The sequence below is a fragment of the Hemiscyllium ocellatum genome, chromosome 18, assembly GCF_020745735.1.
Source record: "Hemiscyllium ocellatum isolate sHemOce1 chromosome 18, sHemOce1.pat.X.cur, whole genome shotgun sequence".
Classification (NCBI taxonomy): domain Eukaryota; kingdom Metazoa; phylum Chordata; class Chondrichthyes; order Orectolobiformes; family Hemiscylliidae; genus Hemiscyllium; species Hemiscyllium ocellatum.
Window position 1 is genome coordinate 72,780,527 of NC_083418.1, and position 20,301 is coordinate 72,800,827.

General features: G+C 43.2%; 1 protein-coding gene across 1 annotated transcript in view; it reads right to left on the reverse strand.

The window, feature by feature from the left end:
* Positions 1-20,301, reverse strand: part of ano3 (anoctamin 3) — a 582,275-nt gene that overhangs the window by 75,912 nt on the left and 486,062 nt on the right. Inside the window, exons 16-17 of the mRNA XM_060838668.1 lie at positions 11,197-11,279; positions 3,970-4,110 (exon numbers count right to left, since the gene is read on the reverse strand). Coding sequence (XP_060694651.1) covers positions 3,970-4,110; positions 11,197-11,279 — 224 coding nt within the window. The remainder of the gene's footprint in view (positions 1-3,969; positions 4,111-11,196; positions 11,280-20,301) is intronic.

The following is a 20,301-nucleotide window of genomic DNA, read 5'->3' on the forward strand; positions in this document are numbered from 1 at the left end:
GTACATCATGGAAACAGACCCTTCGGTCCAACTCGTCCACGCTGACCAGATATCCCAACCCAATCTAGTCCCACCTGCCAGCACCCAGTCCATATCCATCCAAACCCTTCCAATTCATATACCCATCCAAATGCCGCTTAAATGTTGCAATTGTACCAACCTCCACAACATCCTCTGGCAGCTCATTCCATACACCCTCTGTGTGAAAATGTTGCCCCTTAGGGCTCTTTTATATCTTTCCCCCCTCACCCTATGCCCTCTAGTTCTGGACTCCCCGACCCCAGGGAAAAGACTTTGCCTATTTATCCTATCCATGTCCCTCATAATTTTATAAACCTCTATAACGTCACCCCTCAGCCTCTGACGTTCCAGGGAAAACAGCCCCAGCCTGTTCAACCTCTCCCTATAGCTCAGTTCCTCCAACCCTGGCAACATCTTTGCAAAATCTTTTCTGAACCCTCTCAAGTTTCACAACATCTTTCCAATAGGAAGGAGACCAGAATTGCATGCAATATTCCAACAGTGGTCTAACCAATGTCCTGTACAGCCGCAACATGACCTTCCAACTCCTGTATTCAATACTCTGACCAATAAAGGAAATCATGCCAAACGCCTTCTTCACTATCCTGTCTACCTGCGACTCCACTTTCAAGGAGCTATGAACCTGCACTCCAAGGTCTCTTTGTTCAGCAACACTCCCTAGGGCCTTACCATTAAGTGTATAAGTCCTGCTAAGATTTGCTTTCCCTAAATGCAGCACCTCGCATTTATCTGAATTAAACTCCATCTGCCACTTCTCAGCCCATTGGCCCATCTGGTCCAGATCCTGTTGTAATCTGAGGTAACCCTCTTCACTGTCCACTACACCACCAATTTTGGTATTATCTGCAAACTTACGAACTATACCTCTTATGTTCGTATCCAAATCATTTATGTAAATGACAAAAAATAGAGGGCCCAGCACCAATCCTTGTGGCACTCCACTGGTCACAGGCCTCCTGTCTGAAAAACAACCCTCCACCACCATCCTCTGCCTTCTACCTTTGAGCCAGTTCTGTATCCAAATGGCTAGTTCTCCCTGGATTCCATGAGATCCAACCTTGCTAATCAGTCTCCCATGGGGAATCTGGTCAAACACCTTACTGAAGTCCATATAGATCACATCTACTGCTCTGCCCTCATCAATCTTCTTTGTTACTTCTTCAAAAAACTCAATTAAATTTGTGAGACATGATTTCCCACGCACAAAGCCATGTTGACTATCCTGAATCAGTCTTTGCCTTTCCAAATACATGTACATCCTGTCCCTCAGGATTCCCTCCAACAACTTGCCCACCACTGAGGTCAGGCTCACTGGTCTATAGTTCCCTGGCTTGTCTTTACCACCCTTCTTAAACAGTGACACCACGTTTGTCAACCTCCAGTCTTCAGGCACCTCACCTGTGACTATCGATGTTACAAATATCTCAGCAACAGGCCCAGCAATCACTTCTGTAGCTTCCCACAGAGTTCTAGGTTATACCTGATCAGGTCCTGGGGATTTATCCACCTTTAACCATTTCAAGACATCCAGCACTTCCTCCTCTGTAATCTGGACATTTTGCAAGATTTCACCATCTATTTCCTGACGGTATATATCTTCTATATCCTTTTCCACAGTAAATACTGATGCAAAATATTCATTTAGTATCTCCCCCATTTTCTGTGGCTCCACACAAAGGCCACATTGCTGAACTTTGAGGGGGCCTATTTTCTCCCTAGTTACCCTTTTGTCCTTAATATATTTGTAAAAACCCTTTGGATTCTCCTTAATTCTATTTGCCAAAGCTACCTCATGTCCCCATTTTGCCCTCCTGATTTCCCTCTTAAGTATACTCCTACTTTCTTTATACTTTTCTAAGGATTCACTCGATCTATCCTGTCTATACCTTACATATGCTTCCTTCTTTTTCTTAACCAAACCCTCAATTTCTTTAGTCATCCAGCATTCCCTATACGTATTGGCCTTCCCTTTCACCCTGACAGGAATATGCTTTCTCAGGATTCTTGTTATCTCATTTGTGAAGGCTTCCCATTTTCCAGCCGTCCCTTTACCTGCGAACTTCTGCCTCCAATCAGCTTTCAAAAGTTCTTGCCTAATACCATCAAAATTGGCCTTTCTCCAATTTAGAACTTCAACTTTTAGATCTGGTCTATCTTTTTCCATCACTATTTTAAAACGAATAGAATTATGGTCGTTGGCCCCAAAGTGCTCTCCCACTGACACCTCAGTCACCTGCCCTGCCTTATTTCCCAAGAGTAGATCAAGTTTTGCACCTTCTCTAGTAGGTCCATCCACATACTGAATCAGAAAATTGTCTTATACACACTTAAGAAATTCCTCTCCATCTAAACCTTTAACACTATGGCAGACCCAGTCTCTGTTTGGAAAGTTGAAATCCCCTACCATAACTACCCTATTATTCTTACAGATAGCTGAGATCTCCTTACAAGATTGTTTCTCAATTTCCCTCTGACTATTGGGGGGTCTATAATACAATCCCAATATGGTGACCGTCCCTTTCTTATTTCCCAGTTCCACCCAAATAACTTCTCTGGATGTATTTCCGGGAATATCCTCCCTCAGCACAGCTGTAATGCTATCCCTTATCAAAAATGCACATCCCTGAGCCATGTTTCTGTAATTGCTATGATATCCCAGTCCCATGTTCCTATCCATGCCCTGAGTTCATCTGCCTTCCCTGTTAGGCCCCTTACATTGAAATAAATGCAGTTTAATTTATTTGTCCTACCTTGTCCCTCCGTGCCCTGACTGTTTGACTCACTTCTGTTCTCAGCTGTACCCGTCTCAGATTGATCTCTTCCCTCACTATCTCCCTGGGTCCCCCCCCCACCTTACTAGTTTAAATCATCCCGTGGAGTTCTACCAAATTTCCCTGCCAGTATATTAGTCCCCTTCCAATTTAGGTGCAATCCGTCCTTCGTGTAAACGTCACTTTTACCCCAAAAAAAGATTCTAATGATTCAAAAATGTGAATCTTTCTCGCATACACCAGCTCCTCAGCCATGCATTCATCTGCTCTATCCTCCTATTCCTGCCCTCAGTTGCTCGTAGCACTGGGAGTAATCCAGATATTACTACCCTTGAGGACCTCCTTTTTAAATTTCTGCCTAACTCTCTGTAATCTCCCTTCAGAATCTCAACCTTTTCCCTTCCAATATCGCTGTTTCCAATGTGGACAATGACCTCCTGCTGGTCCCTCTCCCCCGTGAGAACATTCTGCACCGTCTCTGAGACATCCTTGATCCTGGCACCAGGGAAACAACACACTATTATGCTTTTTCTCTGCTGGCCACAGAAACGTCTGTCTGTACCTCTGACTGCAGAATCCCCTAACACAATTGATCTCTTGGAAGCTGACATACCCCTCGTTGCATTAGAGCCAGTCTCAATACCAGAAACTTGGCTGTTCGTGCTACGTTCCCCTGAGAATCCATCACCCCCTACATTTTCCAAAACAGCATACCTGTTTTAAATGGGTATAGAGTAAGAGTCAAATCTGACTATTCTTTGGATAACGAGCTGAGATAACTGTGACCTTTAACAGTACTGCTGAAACAACTAACTGAAATGATTTACTGAGTTCCTAGAAAAAGTTAGTTTTCAGTATATACAGACTTCCAGACAGCTATTTTATTTTTCATATTGAAATTTGCAATTATTTTAATCGAGAAGCACAATTCTTTGGAGACTGATTTTATCCTTTTCAAGTTCTGAATTGCTTGGAAAAATTCAACAAATGTCATATTTCCTTTCACAATGCATGCTTTAAATTGAGAGCACAATGAGCTGTAAAGTTCCCAAGTAGCTCCCTCTGTTTTGTCACCACAGGGACAATAACCTTTCTATTGTCGTTAGCTGGCGGGGAAAGCAATGATAAAATGACATGCATCTTCTTCAGAGCTTACCATAAAGAAAATTCCTGAGACAGACACAAGGAGTCGACTGAGTTTATCGAGAAATGGCTGGAATGGTTCTGGCTTTCCTGTAATGGGGTTCACACGCTCCTTTTTGGAATATTTCGCTTCAAACTGAGGGCGGAGTTCTTCCTGTGACAAAGGAACAACAATATCATTATGGGGGATTTTCGACAGTGCTACACATTATGAAAGCTATTTCCTTTCTAAGTTGCAGAGATTCCACTTGTAAAATTGGGAAATAAAGTTATAAAATTGGGGTGACATGGGGGCTCAGTGGTTAGCACTGCTGCTTCACAGCACCAGGGTCCCAGGTTCGATTCCATCCTTGAGGAGAAAGTGAGGTCTGCAGATGCTGGAGATCAGAGCTGAAAATGTGTTGCTGGAAAAGCGCAGCAGGTCAGGCAGCATCCAATGAGCAGGAGAGTCGACGTTTCGGGCATTCCTGAAGAAGGGCTTATGCCCGAAACGTCGATTCTCCTGCTCTTTGGATGCTGCCTGACCTGCTGCGCTTTTCCAGCAACACATTTTCAGCTCGATTCCATTCTTGGGTGACTGTTTGTGTGGAGCTTGTACATTCTCTCCATGTCTGTGTGGGTTTGCTCTGGTTTCCTCCCACAGTCTGTAGATGTGCGGGTTAGGTGGATTGGCCTTGCTAAATTGCCCAGTGTCCAGGGACATGTAGGCTAGGTGAGTTAGCCATGGGAAAATACAGGGATAGGGTAGGTCTGGGCAGGGTATTCTTCGGAGCGTTGGTGTGGACTAGATGGATTGAACGGCCTGCTATAGGATTCCATGAAGTGTGGTGAACTGTGTTAAAAGGATGCTATTATCTAGCATTGTGCTAATGCCATCAGATGGCTGCCAAAAAGAAAAGTTCCTTTAAAAGCACATCATGAACAGCGCAGCATTGTTGACCTTGTCTGGATTTTCTTCAACAGGTCACTGAAACGGAATTTTATTCATTCATTCACGGTATGTGACCATCGCTAGCTAGGTCAGCATTTCTTCCCTGTCCTTAATTTCCCTGGCGGTGGTGTGCTGCCCCTGCAGGCCTTGTGGTGTAAGTACAGCCACAGAGCTGTTAGGGAAGGATTCCCAGGACTTTGATCCACTGAAAGCAAAGGGAAAGAAATATAGGTCCCGGCAGGATGGGGTATGATTTGGAGTTTAAAGGAAGTGATGTTCCCAGGCATCTGCCTCTCTTATAAAGGTCCTGGATTTGGAAGGTGCCGGGAGGGAGCCTTGGGGAGTTGGTGTAGAACTTCTTGTTGATGCCACACCCTGCTGTCAGTGTGCTGGTGGCGGAGAGGAATGGATGTTGAAAGTCATGGAACAGGATGCCTTCCTAGTGGGCTGCTCTGTCCTGAATGGTTTACGTGTTTCTGGAGTTGTACTCATCCAGACAAATGCAGACCATTCCATCACATTGCTGACTTGTACCTTGCAATAGGCGAAAAGCCTTTGAGGATTCAGGGGTGTTACTCTTGGCTGAATTCCCAACGTCTGCCCAATTAGGTTTTGTTTTAGACAATGGTGACTCTCAGGGTATTTTTGCTTGGGAATCTAACAATGGCACTACCATGCAAGGAGAGGTTATTACCCAACTAGCCTGTCCCAAACTGCTCCTAGGGCTGTGGCAGAATTTTCAGTTCAACCTGCAGAATGGTTCAAACTTGCTGATATCCAAATTTGCTGATGACAAATACATAGGTGGCATTGTGGAGAGTGTAACTGATACCATATATTGGTAGGGATATTGGTAGACTTGGTGAATGGGCAAAACTATGGCAGATGGATTTTAATGTAAGCAAATGTGAGGTTATCCATTTTAGACTGAAGAAGAGTAATATCAGAGTACTTTCCAGAGTAAAATTAAATACAATGGATGTCCAAAGAGACTCAGGGTGGATTCTGGTGCATAGATCTTTAAGATGCATAACTGCAGAAAGTAATCAAAAAAGCTAACGGAAAGATGGCCTGTATCTCTAGAGGACTTCCTATCAGAAGGATGTTGTGAAACATTAAAGCTTTCAGAAAAGATTTACAAGGATGTTGACAGGGTTGGAGGATTTGAGCTATCAGGAGAGGTTGAATAGGCTGGGGCTGTTTTCCCTGGAGCATCAGAGGCTGAGGGGTGATCTTATAGAGGTTTATAAAATCAAGAGGGGCATGGATAGGGGGAATAGGCAAAGTGTTTTCCCTGGGTTGGGGAGTCCAGAATTAGCGGCCAGGGGTTTAGGATGAGAGGAGAAAGATATAAAAGAGACCTAAGGGGCAACTTTTTCATGCAGAGGGTGATACGTGTATGGAATGAGCTACCAGAGGAAGTGGTGGAGGCTAGTAAAATTGCAACATTTAAAAGGCATCTGAATGGGTATTTGGATAGGAAGGGTTTGAAGGGATATAGGGCAGGTGCTGGCAGGTGCGACTAGATTGGGTTGGGATATCTGCTCGACATGGAGAGTTGGACTGAAGGGTCTGTTTCCGTGCAGTACATTTCTATGATTCTATTACTGGAGTATATAGGCGCAGAGGTTATACTACACTTATACAAAAACTTAGTTAGTCTCCACTAGGAGTACTGTGAACAGTTTCTGCACAGCACACTTTGGGAAGGATATGTTGGCCTTGGAGGGATAACTATGTACATGTACAGGATGATATTTGGACTTCAGGAGTTAAGCAATGGACAAAGATGACACAATTTAGGCCTGTTTTCTTTATCATTTAGAAGGCTAAGGGGTGATCTATGCAAAGATGCTAATAGGTGGAGACAAGGTAGATAAAGATGTACTTTTCACTGGTTGGGAGTTCTGGAATTAGGGTGCACAGTCTGAGAATTAGAGCTAGATCATCCAGAAGAGATGTTAGGAAGCACCTCGACACAAAAGCGATGAAAGAGGTTCAAAACTCTCTTCCACAAGTGGAAGTGGGAACAAAGTCGGTTGATAGATTTAAAATCCGAGATAGACAAATTTTTTTGTTAAGGAAAGGTATTATGGGATATGGGTCAAAGGCAGGAATATGGATTTAGGCCACAGACTAGTCATGAATAGTGGGACAGGCTCAAAGGGTTGAGTGGCCTCACTCTATTCCTATGTTCCTAGAACACACTAACATTTCTATGAGACTGATGATATAGCAGAAGTAAACACTGGGGGTCGGTGGAGAGAGACATGCTGTGGAATGCTTCTTTCTTTAGCAACATTCATGTTCTATGAGGCCAAGCAAATACAAGTGGAACAGTTTCAGGAAGAAGATGGACAATTTATAAATTATCCACTTAAGGTTTGACATCATCAGGTTGAAAATTTTTTTGGCCAGAACTGCCCTTGAATTTTGACTTAAATCTGACATCTTCAGCAGATGAGGTCATCAGGACAGAGTGTACTTGCTCCACAAGGATGGAGCTAATCTAGCTAACATCAAACAATTGGGCCAGGCGTGTGCTGATCAATTAGGGAACAAGGGAGGCCTGTGACTGGGAATGGGTCTTCCAAAGCCAAGCCATGATCCATTACCTTTTCCAACTCCCCATCGTGTTATGACCCCTGCTGCTGTTACAACTGGACTAACCAGAACCTAGAGGGTAGTCTGGCTTGACAGATCACAGAGAAATATTTCTTTGATGTCAGTTTTTCACTGAAACATAGGCACACAAGACTGCAGCTTCTCTTCAACAATAAAGCAGGAATCTATTACTCAAAATGAAAACAATAAGCAACCAAGCTGCCTAAATCTATCGAACATCATTTGAAATACCTTAAAACACTGGAAAAACAGAGGGATGAATTGCATTTCTTAGGCTGTGCCAGGCTAGTTGAGTTTTCTGGAAGGATTCTCTCTGTGAGACCTAGTCTTGTCACATCTTACCAAATTCACCTTGTTAACAACTTACTTCATTCCTATGGCACCCCATGCGTCCAATTCTATTTCTATTCTACCACCCACAATACCCACAACATATTACCACTGCCAGGTTTTTTTGGAGTAGATCAGTACTCCCGACATGCTGCCATCTTTAAAAGATCCCATAATGCACCTTGCAATGCACTAGCAGTTTGCAGCTTCCTGATCTTTTCCACAGACAAGGGGAACACTGGCATCCTGCTTTGTGGGCAGGGACCTGGATGCGATGGCAGATGGGGTGGCACACAGGAGGGTCATGCCTTCCCCGAGGACCAGCAGTGGATGCCCCAGTACCAACCCTGCCCACCTGGGAGGCCTGTCACCAGAGTCAGTGCAGTCTGAGGTTTTTGGAGGAATGCCCAGTAATGTTGGAAAGAAGGCAATGTCCTTCTACAGTCTGTCAGTGCACATTCATTTTGACTCTTTTTCGCTGCTCCTTCCCATCCAAGGCTCATGCTCTATCACACTCACTGTGGCCTGCAACAGCTTCCCTCACTCACAGTCACCCACCCTAAACCCTGCCACCATTCACGCTGCATGCCCTCTGCGCTGCCCACTCATGTCTGGGACGCCTCACTGCCTGCACCAACAGTGCCATCCACTTTCGTCAACCATAATATCTGCCTTGCTCTGATTCCAAAAGAAAAACTACCCACAATAGGGCCAGAAATGCCCAGGTGGATAGAAGGCTGCCCATCCCTTCCCTCCTTCAGTGGCACGGTTGCTCAGTAGTTAGCACTGCAGCCTCACAGCACCAGGGACTTGGGCTCAAATCCAGCCTTCGGCAACTGTCTGTGTGGACAGTTTGTGTGTCTGCGTGGGTTTCTTCTGGGTGCTCTGGTTACCTCCCACACTCCAAAGGATGTGCAGGTCAGGTGGATTGGCCAGCCTAAATTGCCAGTAGTGTCCAGGAGTGTGCAGGCTAGGTGGGTTAGCCGTGGGAAATGCAGGGTTACAGGGCCAATGGTAAGTCTGGATGGGATGCTGTTTGGAGGTGGACTCAGTGGGCTGAATGGCCTGCTTCCACTTTGTAGGGATTCTATTCTCTGATTCTTACCCCTTACGAGGAAACAATTTCGAGTTTGACCATCCTAAGTGGCTGACTGACCGTGTCCAACCCCCGGACTGGTATTGGTGGCTGACCATCACTTACTGTGCCAGGACCCCCTGAGCCTCTTGACTTGACTGAGGACTATTGCCATCTATGAGAATTCTACTGGTTTTATGACAGTGAAAAATAGCATGGCCATACAGTGGTAGTGTGAGCCCAGTATCTCTAGTTATGGGGTCAAGGTCCAAAAAGACAAGGAAGGGGTGCTGTGAGCAATTGGGTAGGCAGAATGTGAGTGGGCACTAAGACAGCAAGCTCAGAAATACAGCCTAGTCTGGTCATGAGCTGGGTATGTGTCTCTAAGTACAAAGTGTCTTTGCTGCAGTATTACAATGAGGTACAATGCTGATGTGCAGATTAGATTAGATTACTTACAGTGTGGAAACAGGCCCTTCGGCCCAACAAGTCCACACCGACCCGCTGAAGCGCAACCCTCCATACCCTTACATTTACCCCTTACCTAACACTACGGGCAATTTAGCATGGCCAATTCACCTGACCCGCACATCTTTGGACTGTGGGAGGAAACCAGAGCACCCGGAGGAAACCCACGCAGACACGGGGAAAACGTGCAAACTCCACACAGTCAGTCGCCTGAGTCGGGAATTGAACCCGGGTCTCAGGCGCTGTGAGGCAGCAGTGCTAACTACTGTGCCACCCACTAACATGTGCACTGTAAGTGGATAAGATATGTGCAATGAGAGTTCTGACAATATCGGATGTCCTTGTTCATGGCTCTGGGTTGTGTGTAGCTGGTTCCCACGGAGATGTTGACGTCTGGTGTCTTACATGGACTTGGAGCAAGTCCGGAGCTGAAATCGCAGGTACAAGCGCTTATTTATAGTCATAGAGTCATAGAGATGTACAGCATGGAAACACACCCTTCAGTCCAACACATCCATGCTGACCACATATCCTAAGTTAATCGAGTCCCATTTATCAGCACTTGGCCCATATCCCTCTTAACCCTTACTCTTCATATACCCATCCAGCTGCCTTTTAACTGTTGTAATTGTACCAGCCACAACACGCTTCCCCTGGCAGCTCAATCCATACACGCACAACCCTCTGTGTGAAAAAGTTACCGCTTAGGTCCCTTTCATATCTTTCCCTTCTCACCTTAAACCTATGCCCTCTGGCACTGGACTTCTCTATCCTTGACTATTCACCCTAGCTATGTCCCTCATGATTTTAAAAACTTCTATAAAATCACCCCTCAGCCTGCGATGCTCCAGGGAAAATAGTCTAGCCTGTTCGGCCTCTGCCTGTAGCTGAAAACTCCAACCCAAGCAACATCCTTGCAAATCTTTTCTGAACCCTTTCAAGTTTCACAACATTTTAATCATTGGCATCTAGCTTGCTCACAGTAAATGGTATGATAGAAAGCTGCTCATTAATGGGGTAAGATGCACAATTAATAAGGCCATTAACAAACAATGATCCATGCCCCTTAACATGGAACTGGTTACTCCCAATGGGAATCACAAATCTACTTCCAGAACTCAGTTAAAAGTTGTTCCTTGTGTCAGATTGCCTTCACTGGACTCATCATGTGGTTTCACCACATTTCTCACCATAGCCCATATAATTGGTGCTCCCATAAAATAAAATTCCATCCAAAGATGCAACTATTCTGCAACATAAGCATTTTCCAGCATTTTAGATCCTGTATATCAGATCTTTTGGCTTGCTTATCTCCTGTTCTTTCCTGTAATCTGTAAAATCTTCTTGCAAAACTGTTCACAAAGCTGATGTCTTCGACTTGCTTGTGTTTTTTTTTCACTAATTGCTGACTTCTAACCTATTATAAACCCGCTTGTCGACAAACATATTTTCCATGACCAATAAGTCTTGGCATGGATTTGAAACTGGAGTTTCTGGACTCAGAGTCGGGATGATATGACTGTCCCACAAAACCTCGTGCTAAGACATAAACTTCACCCCAGTGGGGAATTAAATTCCTATGTGACGTTCAGGAAGGCCAACTAATGTACAAGTGAAGAGTCATCACAGTCCTTTTTACATGGGCCCAAGATACTTAGATAATCAACTGATTCCCTTTATCTATTCATCCTTAAACTTAACTCTACAACTAGCATTACATTAAATCAACTTTTTTCCCTATTCCATGCTTTTGGAAAATTCCTGGTGCTCAATTTGTGCTTGACATTTCATTAAAGGTTTTTCAAACTTACCTCTTCCTCTTCCCAGTCTATTAGGTCCCAATCATAAGTGAGAACAGCTCGACGCCTTTTCCAGAACTCCAGGAACACTGTGGCTGTAATTATACAAATATAAGATTAGAGACTCTTATATCCGCTGCTGCTGCCATTACTGCTCAAGACCCGTGACTGAAATCCAGCTTGACAGATCATATTTTGTTTTATTTAGAGGTGGTCATTCTCTGAAACATAAGCGTGTCAGGTTTCAGATTTGGTTTTGACAATAAAACAGAAGTTTAATGAAGATAAAACAGAACAAATGAATCTATTTCCATATACCACTGTTTGGAAGATCTCAAAATACACAAAACCAAAACAAAATCAAATCATAATTTCAAATACAAGGGGTGAGTTCCCTTCTGTATTACATCTATAGGTTTGAATTAATTGATTCTTTCAATTCATCGTCTTGAAAATTTGATTGCTATTTTCCTTGATCATTCACAAAACTGACCTGAAACTCTCTTAGGTTCAAATAACCCCTTCAAGATTCTCATAGAACATTTCTGGTCAAAAATTTTCAAACAAATTAATTTTAAATATTTCCTGTCTCCATCATGCAGCCTCAGTCAATTAGAATCATAGAATCCCTAGAGTGTAGAAACAGGTCATTTGGCTCATTGAGTCCACATCGACCCTCCCAAGCGCATCCCACCCAGACCCAACCCCCTACCCCATCCCTGTAACCCCGCATTTCTCATGGCTAATCCACTGAACCTACACATCTCTAGACACTATGGGCAATTTAGCAAGGCCAATCCACCTAACCTACACATTTTCCGACTGTTGGGGAAAAACTGGAGTACCCTGAGGAAACCCACACAGACACGGGAGAATGTCCAAACTCCACACAGACCATCACCCGAACCTGGAATCAAACCCGGGTCATTGGCGTTGTGAGGTAGCAGCACTAACCACTGAGCCACCATTACACACGGTTCGTCTGCAAATTGTCCCTAAAGGTTTCCAATCTATGAGTTTTTCGTGGCAAAAAATCAAATATTGTTCCTCTTAAAATAATATAATAAAACTCTCACAATATAAACAAATTTACATTATCACCCAAGATGGGTACCAGTCACCTCCCGCCTGACACATATTGGTTTTCAGTCGAGAGTGTGATGCTGGAACAGCACAGTAGATCAGGCAGCATCCGAGGAGCAGGAAAAGCGACGTTTTGGTCACAACCCCTTCCTGATTAAGGGCTTTTGCCCGAAACGTCGATTTTCCTGCCTCTCAGATGCTGCCTGACCTGTTGTGCTTTTCCAGCACCACACTCTCAACTCTAATCTCCAGCATCTGCAGTCCTCACTTTCAACATATTGGTTTTAAACCAGGGCTCCAGAAAGAGTGACATGTTTATTACTAAACCCTCTCATACAGATAAAGGAATACTAACATGCCATGAGATCAAAATCTAAACTCTACAATAAAATATATTAATATATAAATCATACCCTTTATCACAACATTTAAAAAAAAAATTGCATTTAAACAGCATCTTCCACAAACTCAGAATGCCCCAAAATGCAATAAGACAAATGATCAAATCACTGGTTTTGGGTGTTGGTTGAGGAATAAAGGTGAGGCAGGATATCTGGTGATTTAACCAGGCCTTCTCTGAATGGAACCATGGAGTCATTTACATGGACCTAAGAGAGTAGGCACTAGATAAAGCATTGTTTTAGCATTACTATATATCTAGAGGACAGCATAACCAACCAAAAAGATAAAAATCTAGAGAAAAGAGGGGAGATTGGGAGTGTGAATCTATCGAGAAAGAGACCCTTCCTATTTCAAGAGAAGCATCTAATGGTCTATTTGTGTTGATTTTCTGAGATAAGGAATGAGACATGATGCAAACTTATAATCAAACTTATCTTGACCCTCCTATTGTCAATACAAGTTAAAGAAAGTGTTAAGGAAGCGGCAAGAAAGTGTTAAGGAAAATACGACAAAGTTCATGTGATTATACAAATCTACACAAACATCAATTTGTCATAGTTGGAGCCAAAATTATGTTTCTACCTTCTTATAAGAGCTTAGCAAAACAAAAGAGCAAGTAGATTTAGGTAATAGACCATGTAACATCTGAAATCCACAGCCTCAAGCCAGGGTTCTCAACTGAGGTATTCTGGGGAGGAAGAATTGTCCAAAATGTCTACAGTTACTGATGTAGCCATGAACAGATAAACCTTTGGCAGAGAAACTGGTCCTTCCTAGGCTGTTTCTTCCAAGGGCCTTCACCATCTATGACTTTAGACTTTCACTGAAACATAATGACTCCACAAGGTAGGAGATAAGTCAATGCACCCAAAGCATTGACTCTGTTTCTCTCTCCACAAATGCTGCCTGCTCTGTTGAATTTTTCCAGCAATTTCTCTTTTTATTGCATATTTCCAGCATCCACAGTTCCTTGTTCCTTTTTAGGAACCAACACAATGTCCACAATTTCACCTTCCCCGGGATTTTCGATCAGCTGGCCTCAATTCAGACAAGTAATAAGTGCTTGGCGACTGAAGATTCAGTCCATAGTGTCCTGAAGAATTGTCAATGACTTAAAATGGTAACCCGATTCTCTCTTCACAGGGTGTTGCCTGATCTTGTAGCAAAATCATATCTGACAGCGTCTGTGGAGAGAGAATCAGAGTTTCACGTTTTGCACCCGGTATGTTCTGAAGAGTCAAGCTGGATTCAAACCATCAAGTCTGTTTCTCTTTCCAAAGATGCTGGCAGATCTGCTGGGTTTCTCCAGAATTCTCAGCATTTGATTCTGATTTGCAGCAGTGCTTTTTGCTTTTTTTTAATGTTATTGATAGAAGGTAAACCCGCACTGATGTCACTAAACAATTACAGCTTGTATTTAGTATGTACACTACAATCGGGGAGAGTAGGGGAGGACACCTGTGAAATCTTACAAACACAGCTCCCAGTTCTATGCGACCTGATGTTGTGACCTACATTCTCTGTAAGTCCCTTTCAGCTGAGCAGATCTCTGAGGTGCTTGCATGACATTGAAGTCAATGCATCAACGCAGTGATCAACATGCACAGAACCTCTGAGCACCAAGCAGTTTAGAGGGAATGTTATTCATGATACAGCTCCTTATAAGCATTTTTCAGTAATTTTTATTCACTTAAAGGTGCAGCTAGCCCTTTACCCAACAGACTCATTGAGTGTTCTTGTATATTCCGTTTTCCTTTATTTCCATGTCTTATTTGGTCACTATTGAAGACAATTTTGTTTTAAATTCACTCGTGGAACATGGGTGTCACTGGCTGAGCCAGCATCTGTTGCCTGTCCGTAGTTGCTCTTGAGAAGGTGGTGGTGAGCTGTCTCTTGAACCACTGCAGTCCGTATCCAGGGGTACACCCATGATGCCATTCGGCAGGGCATTGCAGGATTTTGACCCAGCGACATGGAAGGAACGGTGATATATTTCTAAGTCAGGATGGTGAGTGCTTTGGGAGGGTGTTGGTGTTCCCATGTGAATAGCTCAATAAAATAGAGTCTGCCTTTCCAGCTTCATGATGCAGGATGCACACTCCTTTAGAATTCAACTGCCCGTCAGCCATCAAGTTTTGTGTGGCTCAAGTCTGTCAACCATTATCACCGAATAGAGCAGAGTTGTGACCTGATCTATCTTTTTTCTTTCTCACTCAAGAGCAGTCACACCATAAGGAGCAGAACTTGCATGTGACCCAGATGAAATGAAGCACAGCAACAAGGTAACAAAGTGAACTGGAAGATAGGGCTTCCTCTGTCTGAACACAAAGCCTTCCCTGAAGAATATTTAACAGCGATATCAGATGACTGCTTGCAAAAATCTCCCTCAGATACTTCTGGATGCTTCAAAAATTTCAGGGCACTTTGTTGAGCCATCCACCTTTACTTTCATAAAAAGAAATTCCACATTATTAAAATGATATACATTTACAAAGAACTCCTCACATCCTCAATGGAAAAGGGTCAGTGTAATTGAGCTTTAAATGTAAAATGAAACCAAAGGAATAATACAAACAAAAGACAGATTGTCGCGCTGCTCTGTAAGGTTGGGAGGTGGCATAATTATGCTAATAGCTTTGAGCACTCAGTGCTGTTGCCACAGTGATGGTATTATTCCTCATTGCAAGTGTGACCTGCTTTCCCGAATAATGCTCCTTCTCAAGACTTTAAAACACACATCCCTTCACAAAATAATGCATGCATTTAAAATTCAATAATGACAAAAATGATGGATTACGATGCTATATTGTAAACGCATGTCTGTCTCATTAGAACAAGACTGCACCGCCCAGGTGTGGAGGTGCTGGTGTTGGACTGGGGTAGGAAATAGGCAGAAATCACACAACATCAGGTTATAGTCTTCACCTGACGAAGGAGCAGCGCTCCAAAAGCTCTTAATTTTAAATAAATCTGATTATATCATCAAGTGACAAGTTAAAAGAATCATAAACAGTACCGGAAGTGTTACCATGATGGTAAAATTAGTGGAAGCATGACTAAGTTCGGGGTCAGTTAGCTCAGTTGGTTGGAAGGTTGATTTGCAATGCAGGGTGATGTCAGCAGTGCGGATTCAATTCTCATGAAGGTCCTGCCTTCCCTACCTCATCTGAGGAGTGGTTTAACTCAGGTATGACTTTCCATCTGTTAACTCCCTCCATTCCTGATGTGTGTGCTGAATCTATTAAGTGCTGTGGGCCATCAGCAGCAAACAAAATTGTATACTGTGACAATTCTTTAAATATTAATTCTCCTTAATAGGATCACAATGTTATCGAAAGATCCAAAGACCTGGATCCTAAAAGAAATATCTGCTGCTATAAACATTGTGCAGTAAGAAGAAACTCTGAAGTGAGCCAACACTGAAAGCATGTCTTCCCGAATATGTTTCCATTATGACCCCATTTCATGTCACCCCATTGTGAAAATCCTGGGGATATGAGAGTTGTTGAGCACAGTTGACAGAGGTTATGGGACTGTGCCCTTCACGTTGTGCATGGTTAGAAACATTTAAACAGTAGGGATTTTTTGTTTGTAAAGAACACCTACCTTTTCACACACCTTTGTTTTGCAGCAGCAGCAGCAGCAACAATTGGGCCTCAAAGAGCATGGATTGAAATGGGCTTCACAACTCTTGTTGTGAGCCTGAGCTCCAGGGCAACCATCGCTGAAATGAAGCTTGCAACTTCAAAATAATGCCTCATCATCTCACTGGGGGTCACGACCTATAGCTTGTGAAACCCTGTCTTTAGGTTCATTACTTGCTCAGAGGGGAGACTTCATTAAAGGATAGATAGGAATCCAAACCTATTGCAACCTATTTTAATTTCTGTGTGAACACCATTTTAATAATTACAATGGCAAATGGATGACATTCCTCCCATAACCTCTCCCCAAAGCATATCTTTAACGATGTGCATGGCAGAACTGATGGTTGTCTGTTATCTTACATCTCTCCTCATTGTCACTTCTACTGAAGTCAATGGGCGACAGGCTATCACCTAGTTTTACTGATTTCACCAAACCAAGAGGGTGTTTCCTCTGTCTTCAATACTGGGATGATGCAATTAACTTAAAAAAATGCCGAGAAGCAAACACTAGCAGCTGAGAAAGGTGGATTGTCTAACAGGAATAGGATAGTTTCCAGGATCCAAATGCAGCTCTCTCACATTCTCAGAAATTATACAACTTGTGCCCAGGCCTTACTTTCTGCAGCCTGTTTCTTAGAGGGGAGAACAAGCACATTCTTTCTGTGTGTATTTTTAATTTACTGCGGTTAAGCGCTTTGTTTGCAACATTCCAGGACAATGCAGATGAGATTACACATGTAGAAAGTCATGGGTGTGATACTGCAACACCCTAATACAACGTCATCGTTTGAATGAGCTGCCCTTGATGGGAATGTGCACTCCTGACATTGAAATGAAAGCTTCAAATATCATTAAATTAATGTCACTTTCATCCCCTGCTGCAAAGTTTCATATTTGCCTTTATGCTTTGCAGATTTTCTTTCACTTATGTCAAATATATTTTGTCAGTTTTCTTCACAAAAATAACACCAATTACTTTAAATTTATTTTTAAAACTGCATCAGACTTGAAAGGATTTACTTCACATGTTTTCTTCTACACCTTTACAAACTCCACGATTTACTCCATTTGCTTTCACTTTTTTCTGCTCACTTGAGTTTGAAGATAATGAGATAAATAAGTTTCCCTGTTTAAGATCTTTTCCCACCTGGTTCTCATCAGTCTAAACCCTTTTTCATCATACGTCCATCCCACTGTCCATCAGGCTAATCAATGCTACCTGCCTCAAACTGAAATTCTCTGTTTGATCTGTTAATGATTTTCTCATATTTATTCACTTTGTAAGAGAGAATACTGCTGAAGCTTTTTGTATTGCAACCATCAGTAACATGCAAAAGATGTCAAATTTTGAATAATCTTGCTCATTTGTACCACACCGAGGTACTGTTTATACCTTGATCTGGACTCACTCGCAATTGGAACTAGTTCTCTCCCTCATTAAATTCCTTTATCACTTTAAAAATCTCTGTAAGGTTGCTCTTCCTCTTCGAGAGACTAACAAAACCTCCAGCTCAAACCTCCAAATCATTCACAATAGCAGACCATGACCCCACCCTCACATTTAAGTTACGATAATGTCACTCACCCCAAATTCCCTCCTATCCAGTACGAACGCTTGTTAAAATCTCATTCCCTCTCAAATTTTCATTATTTATTTAACACCTATTGATCTAATTGGGCGACTTTCCAAGACTGTGTGAATAGCAAAAGATAACAAGGATGAATATTCCTTTACTTCCAAATGTTTCAACTATCCAACAAGTGTATGCACATCAGCTGATTAATAAACAAGGCCTTTAAATAGTTGGCTACAAATGTTGTTGCACTGTTGTCAACTTCCAAAACAAATTTCACAATTTCAGCAGCTTTGGGAGTATTTGTGAACAGAAATCAGTTAACATTTTGGGTCTGGTGACCCTTTCTCAGAACTGAAACGTTAACTCTGATTTCTCTCCACAGATGCTGCCAGACCTGCTGAGCTTTTCCAGCAACTCGTCTTTTTGTTTCTGATTTACAGCATCTGCAGTTCTTTTGGTTTTTATTAAGTTTCACAAGTTATTGGAACAAAAATCCATGTTATGTCTCTGCCAGAAGGTGAGATTCTGAAGTGTGTGAATGGTCACGTATCCCATTGTATTTTGTGGAACTATGCTATGTACCAACTGATAGTTGTCTTTTCTGACATATGAACAGACTAAACTTCAAAAGTTATTTATTGGCTGCTGCTTTATTTCAAGTTGTCCCTCTGTAACTGGATTCTTGACTTCCTGACCCACAGACCGCAATCTGTCGGGATAGGTGACAACACCTCCCCGACGATAACCCTCAACACCAGTACCCGATAAGGCTGTGTATTCAGCCCCATACTATACTCATTATACACCCACCACAGTGTGGCCAAATTCATCTCTAACTACATTTACAAATTTGCTGATGACATCATCGTAGTTGATTGGGTTGCAAACAACGACAAGACATAGAACAAGGAGGAGACAGACAGCTCAGTGGCATGGTGCAACAGCAAAAGTCTCTCCCTCAGTGTCAGTAGGAAGCACAGTGGAGGACACATCCCTGTCTGTATCAATGGTGCTGAGGTGGAGGTGGTTGAGTGCTTCAGGTTCCTAGGAGTAGATATCACCAAACAATCTGTTCTGGTCCATTTACGTCAATGCTCCAATCAAGAAAGCACAGCAACACTTCTACTTCCTCAGAAGGCTAAGAAAATTCGGCAAGTCCACAAGGACTCTTACCTATATTTATCGACGCACCACAGAAAGCATCCTATCTGGGAGCATCACAGCTTGGTATGGCAAATGCTCTGCCCAAGACCACAAGAAATTGCAGGAATTGTGAAAGCAGCCGAGCAGGCCTTCCTTCCATTGACCCTATCTACTGTCGTGTAAAAAACAGCCAGCTTATTCAAAGATTCGTCCCACCCTGGTTATACAGAACAACCTCGATTAGCTGGCCATTTCATTCAGATAACTGATTGTTCAGCCAACTGATCTGGGTTCCTATGGCAGCAGCAACAACAGAAACATGGTTCCCATGGCGGCTACAATAGCAGGAACAGGGATCCTGTGAGGTGGGGGCAGTAGCAGGAACAGGACCTCCATGGGGGTGGGGACAATATCAGGAACAGGGATCCCATGGGGTGGGGGCAATAGCTGGAAAATGGAACCTCGTGGGGTTGGGGCAATATCAGGAACAGGGATCCTGTGGGTGTGCGGACAATAGCAGGAACAGGATCCCTGTGGGTGTGCGGACAATAGCAGGAACAGGATCCCTGTGGGGGTGGGGGCAAAAGCAGGAACAGGAATCCCATGGGGGGGACAATAGCAGGAACAGGATCCCCATAGGGGTGGGGGCAATAGCAGGAACAGGACCTCCATGGGGGTGGGGACAATATCAGGAACAGGGATCCACATTGTGGTGGGGGGCAATAGCAGGAACAGGGATCCCATGGGGGTGGGGGCAGTAGCAGGAACAGGGATCCCGTGACGATTCTGTTCCTGCTCCTGCCACCTGCTTAGACTGCCTGCTCTTGCTGCCCTTTTATTTAAATTTATTGATGTTTGGATAACTGAGGTTGTTCTGTATTCTCTTCCATCCTGTTCCATCAGGCAGAAGGTGTGTAAGTGTGAATACGCATATGAACAGATTCAAAAACAACATCTTCCCTGCCGTTATCAAGCTTTTGAATGGGTGTTTCTAATGTTAGGTTGATCTCTCTCTCTCTGCACCTTCTCTGTGGCTGTAACACTGTATACTGCAACCTCTGGGAAAAAGAACTGGAAGTGATATCATCCACCATAACAGACCAAGACACACAGTAGAAAGTGGGACAGAATACCAGTGCTTCATCGGAGGCTCATTGATGATGCTGAATGGCATGGTAACAAAATGTCTGAGAACAAATTTACCAGCTCAGCGAACACTCTCACAACCTGATCCATAACCTGAGCTACAAAGCTTCTCCAAAAGT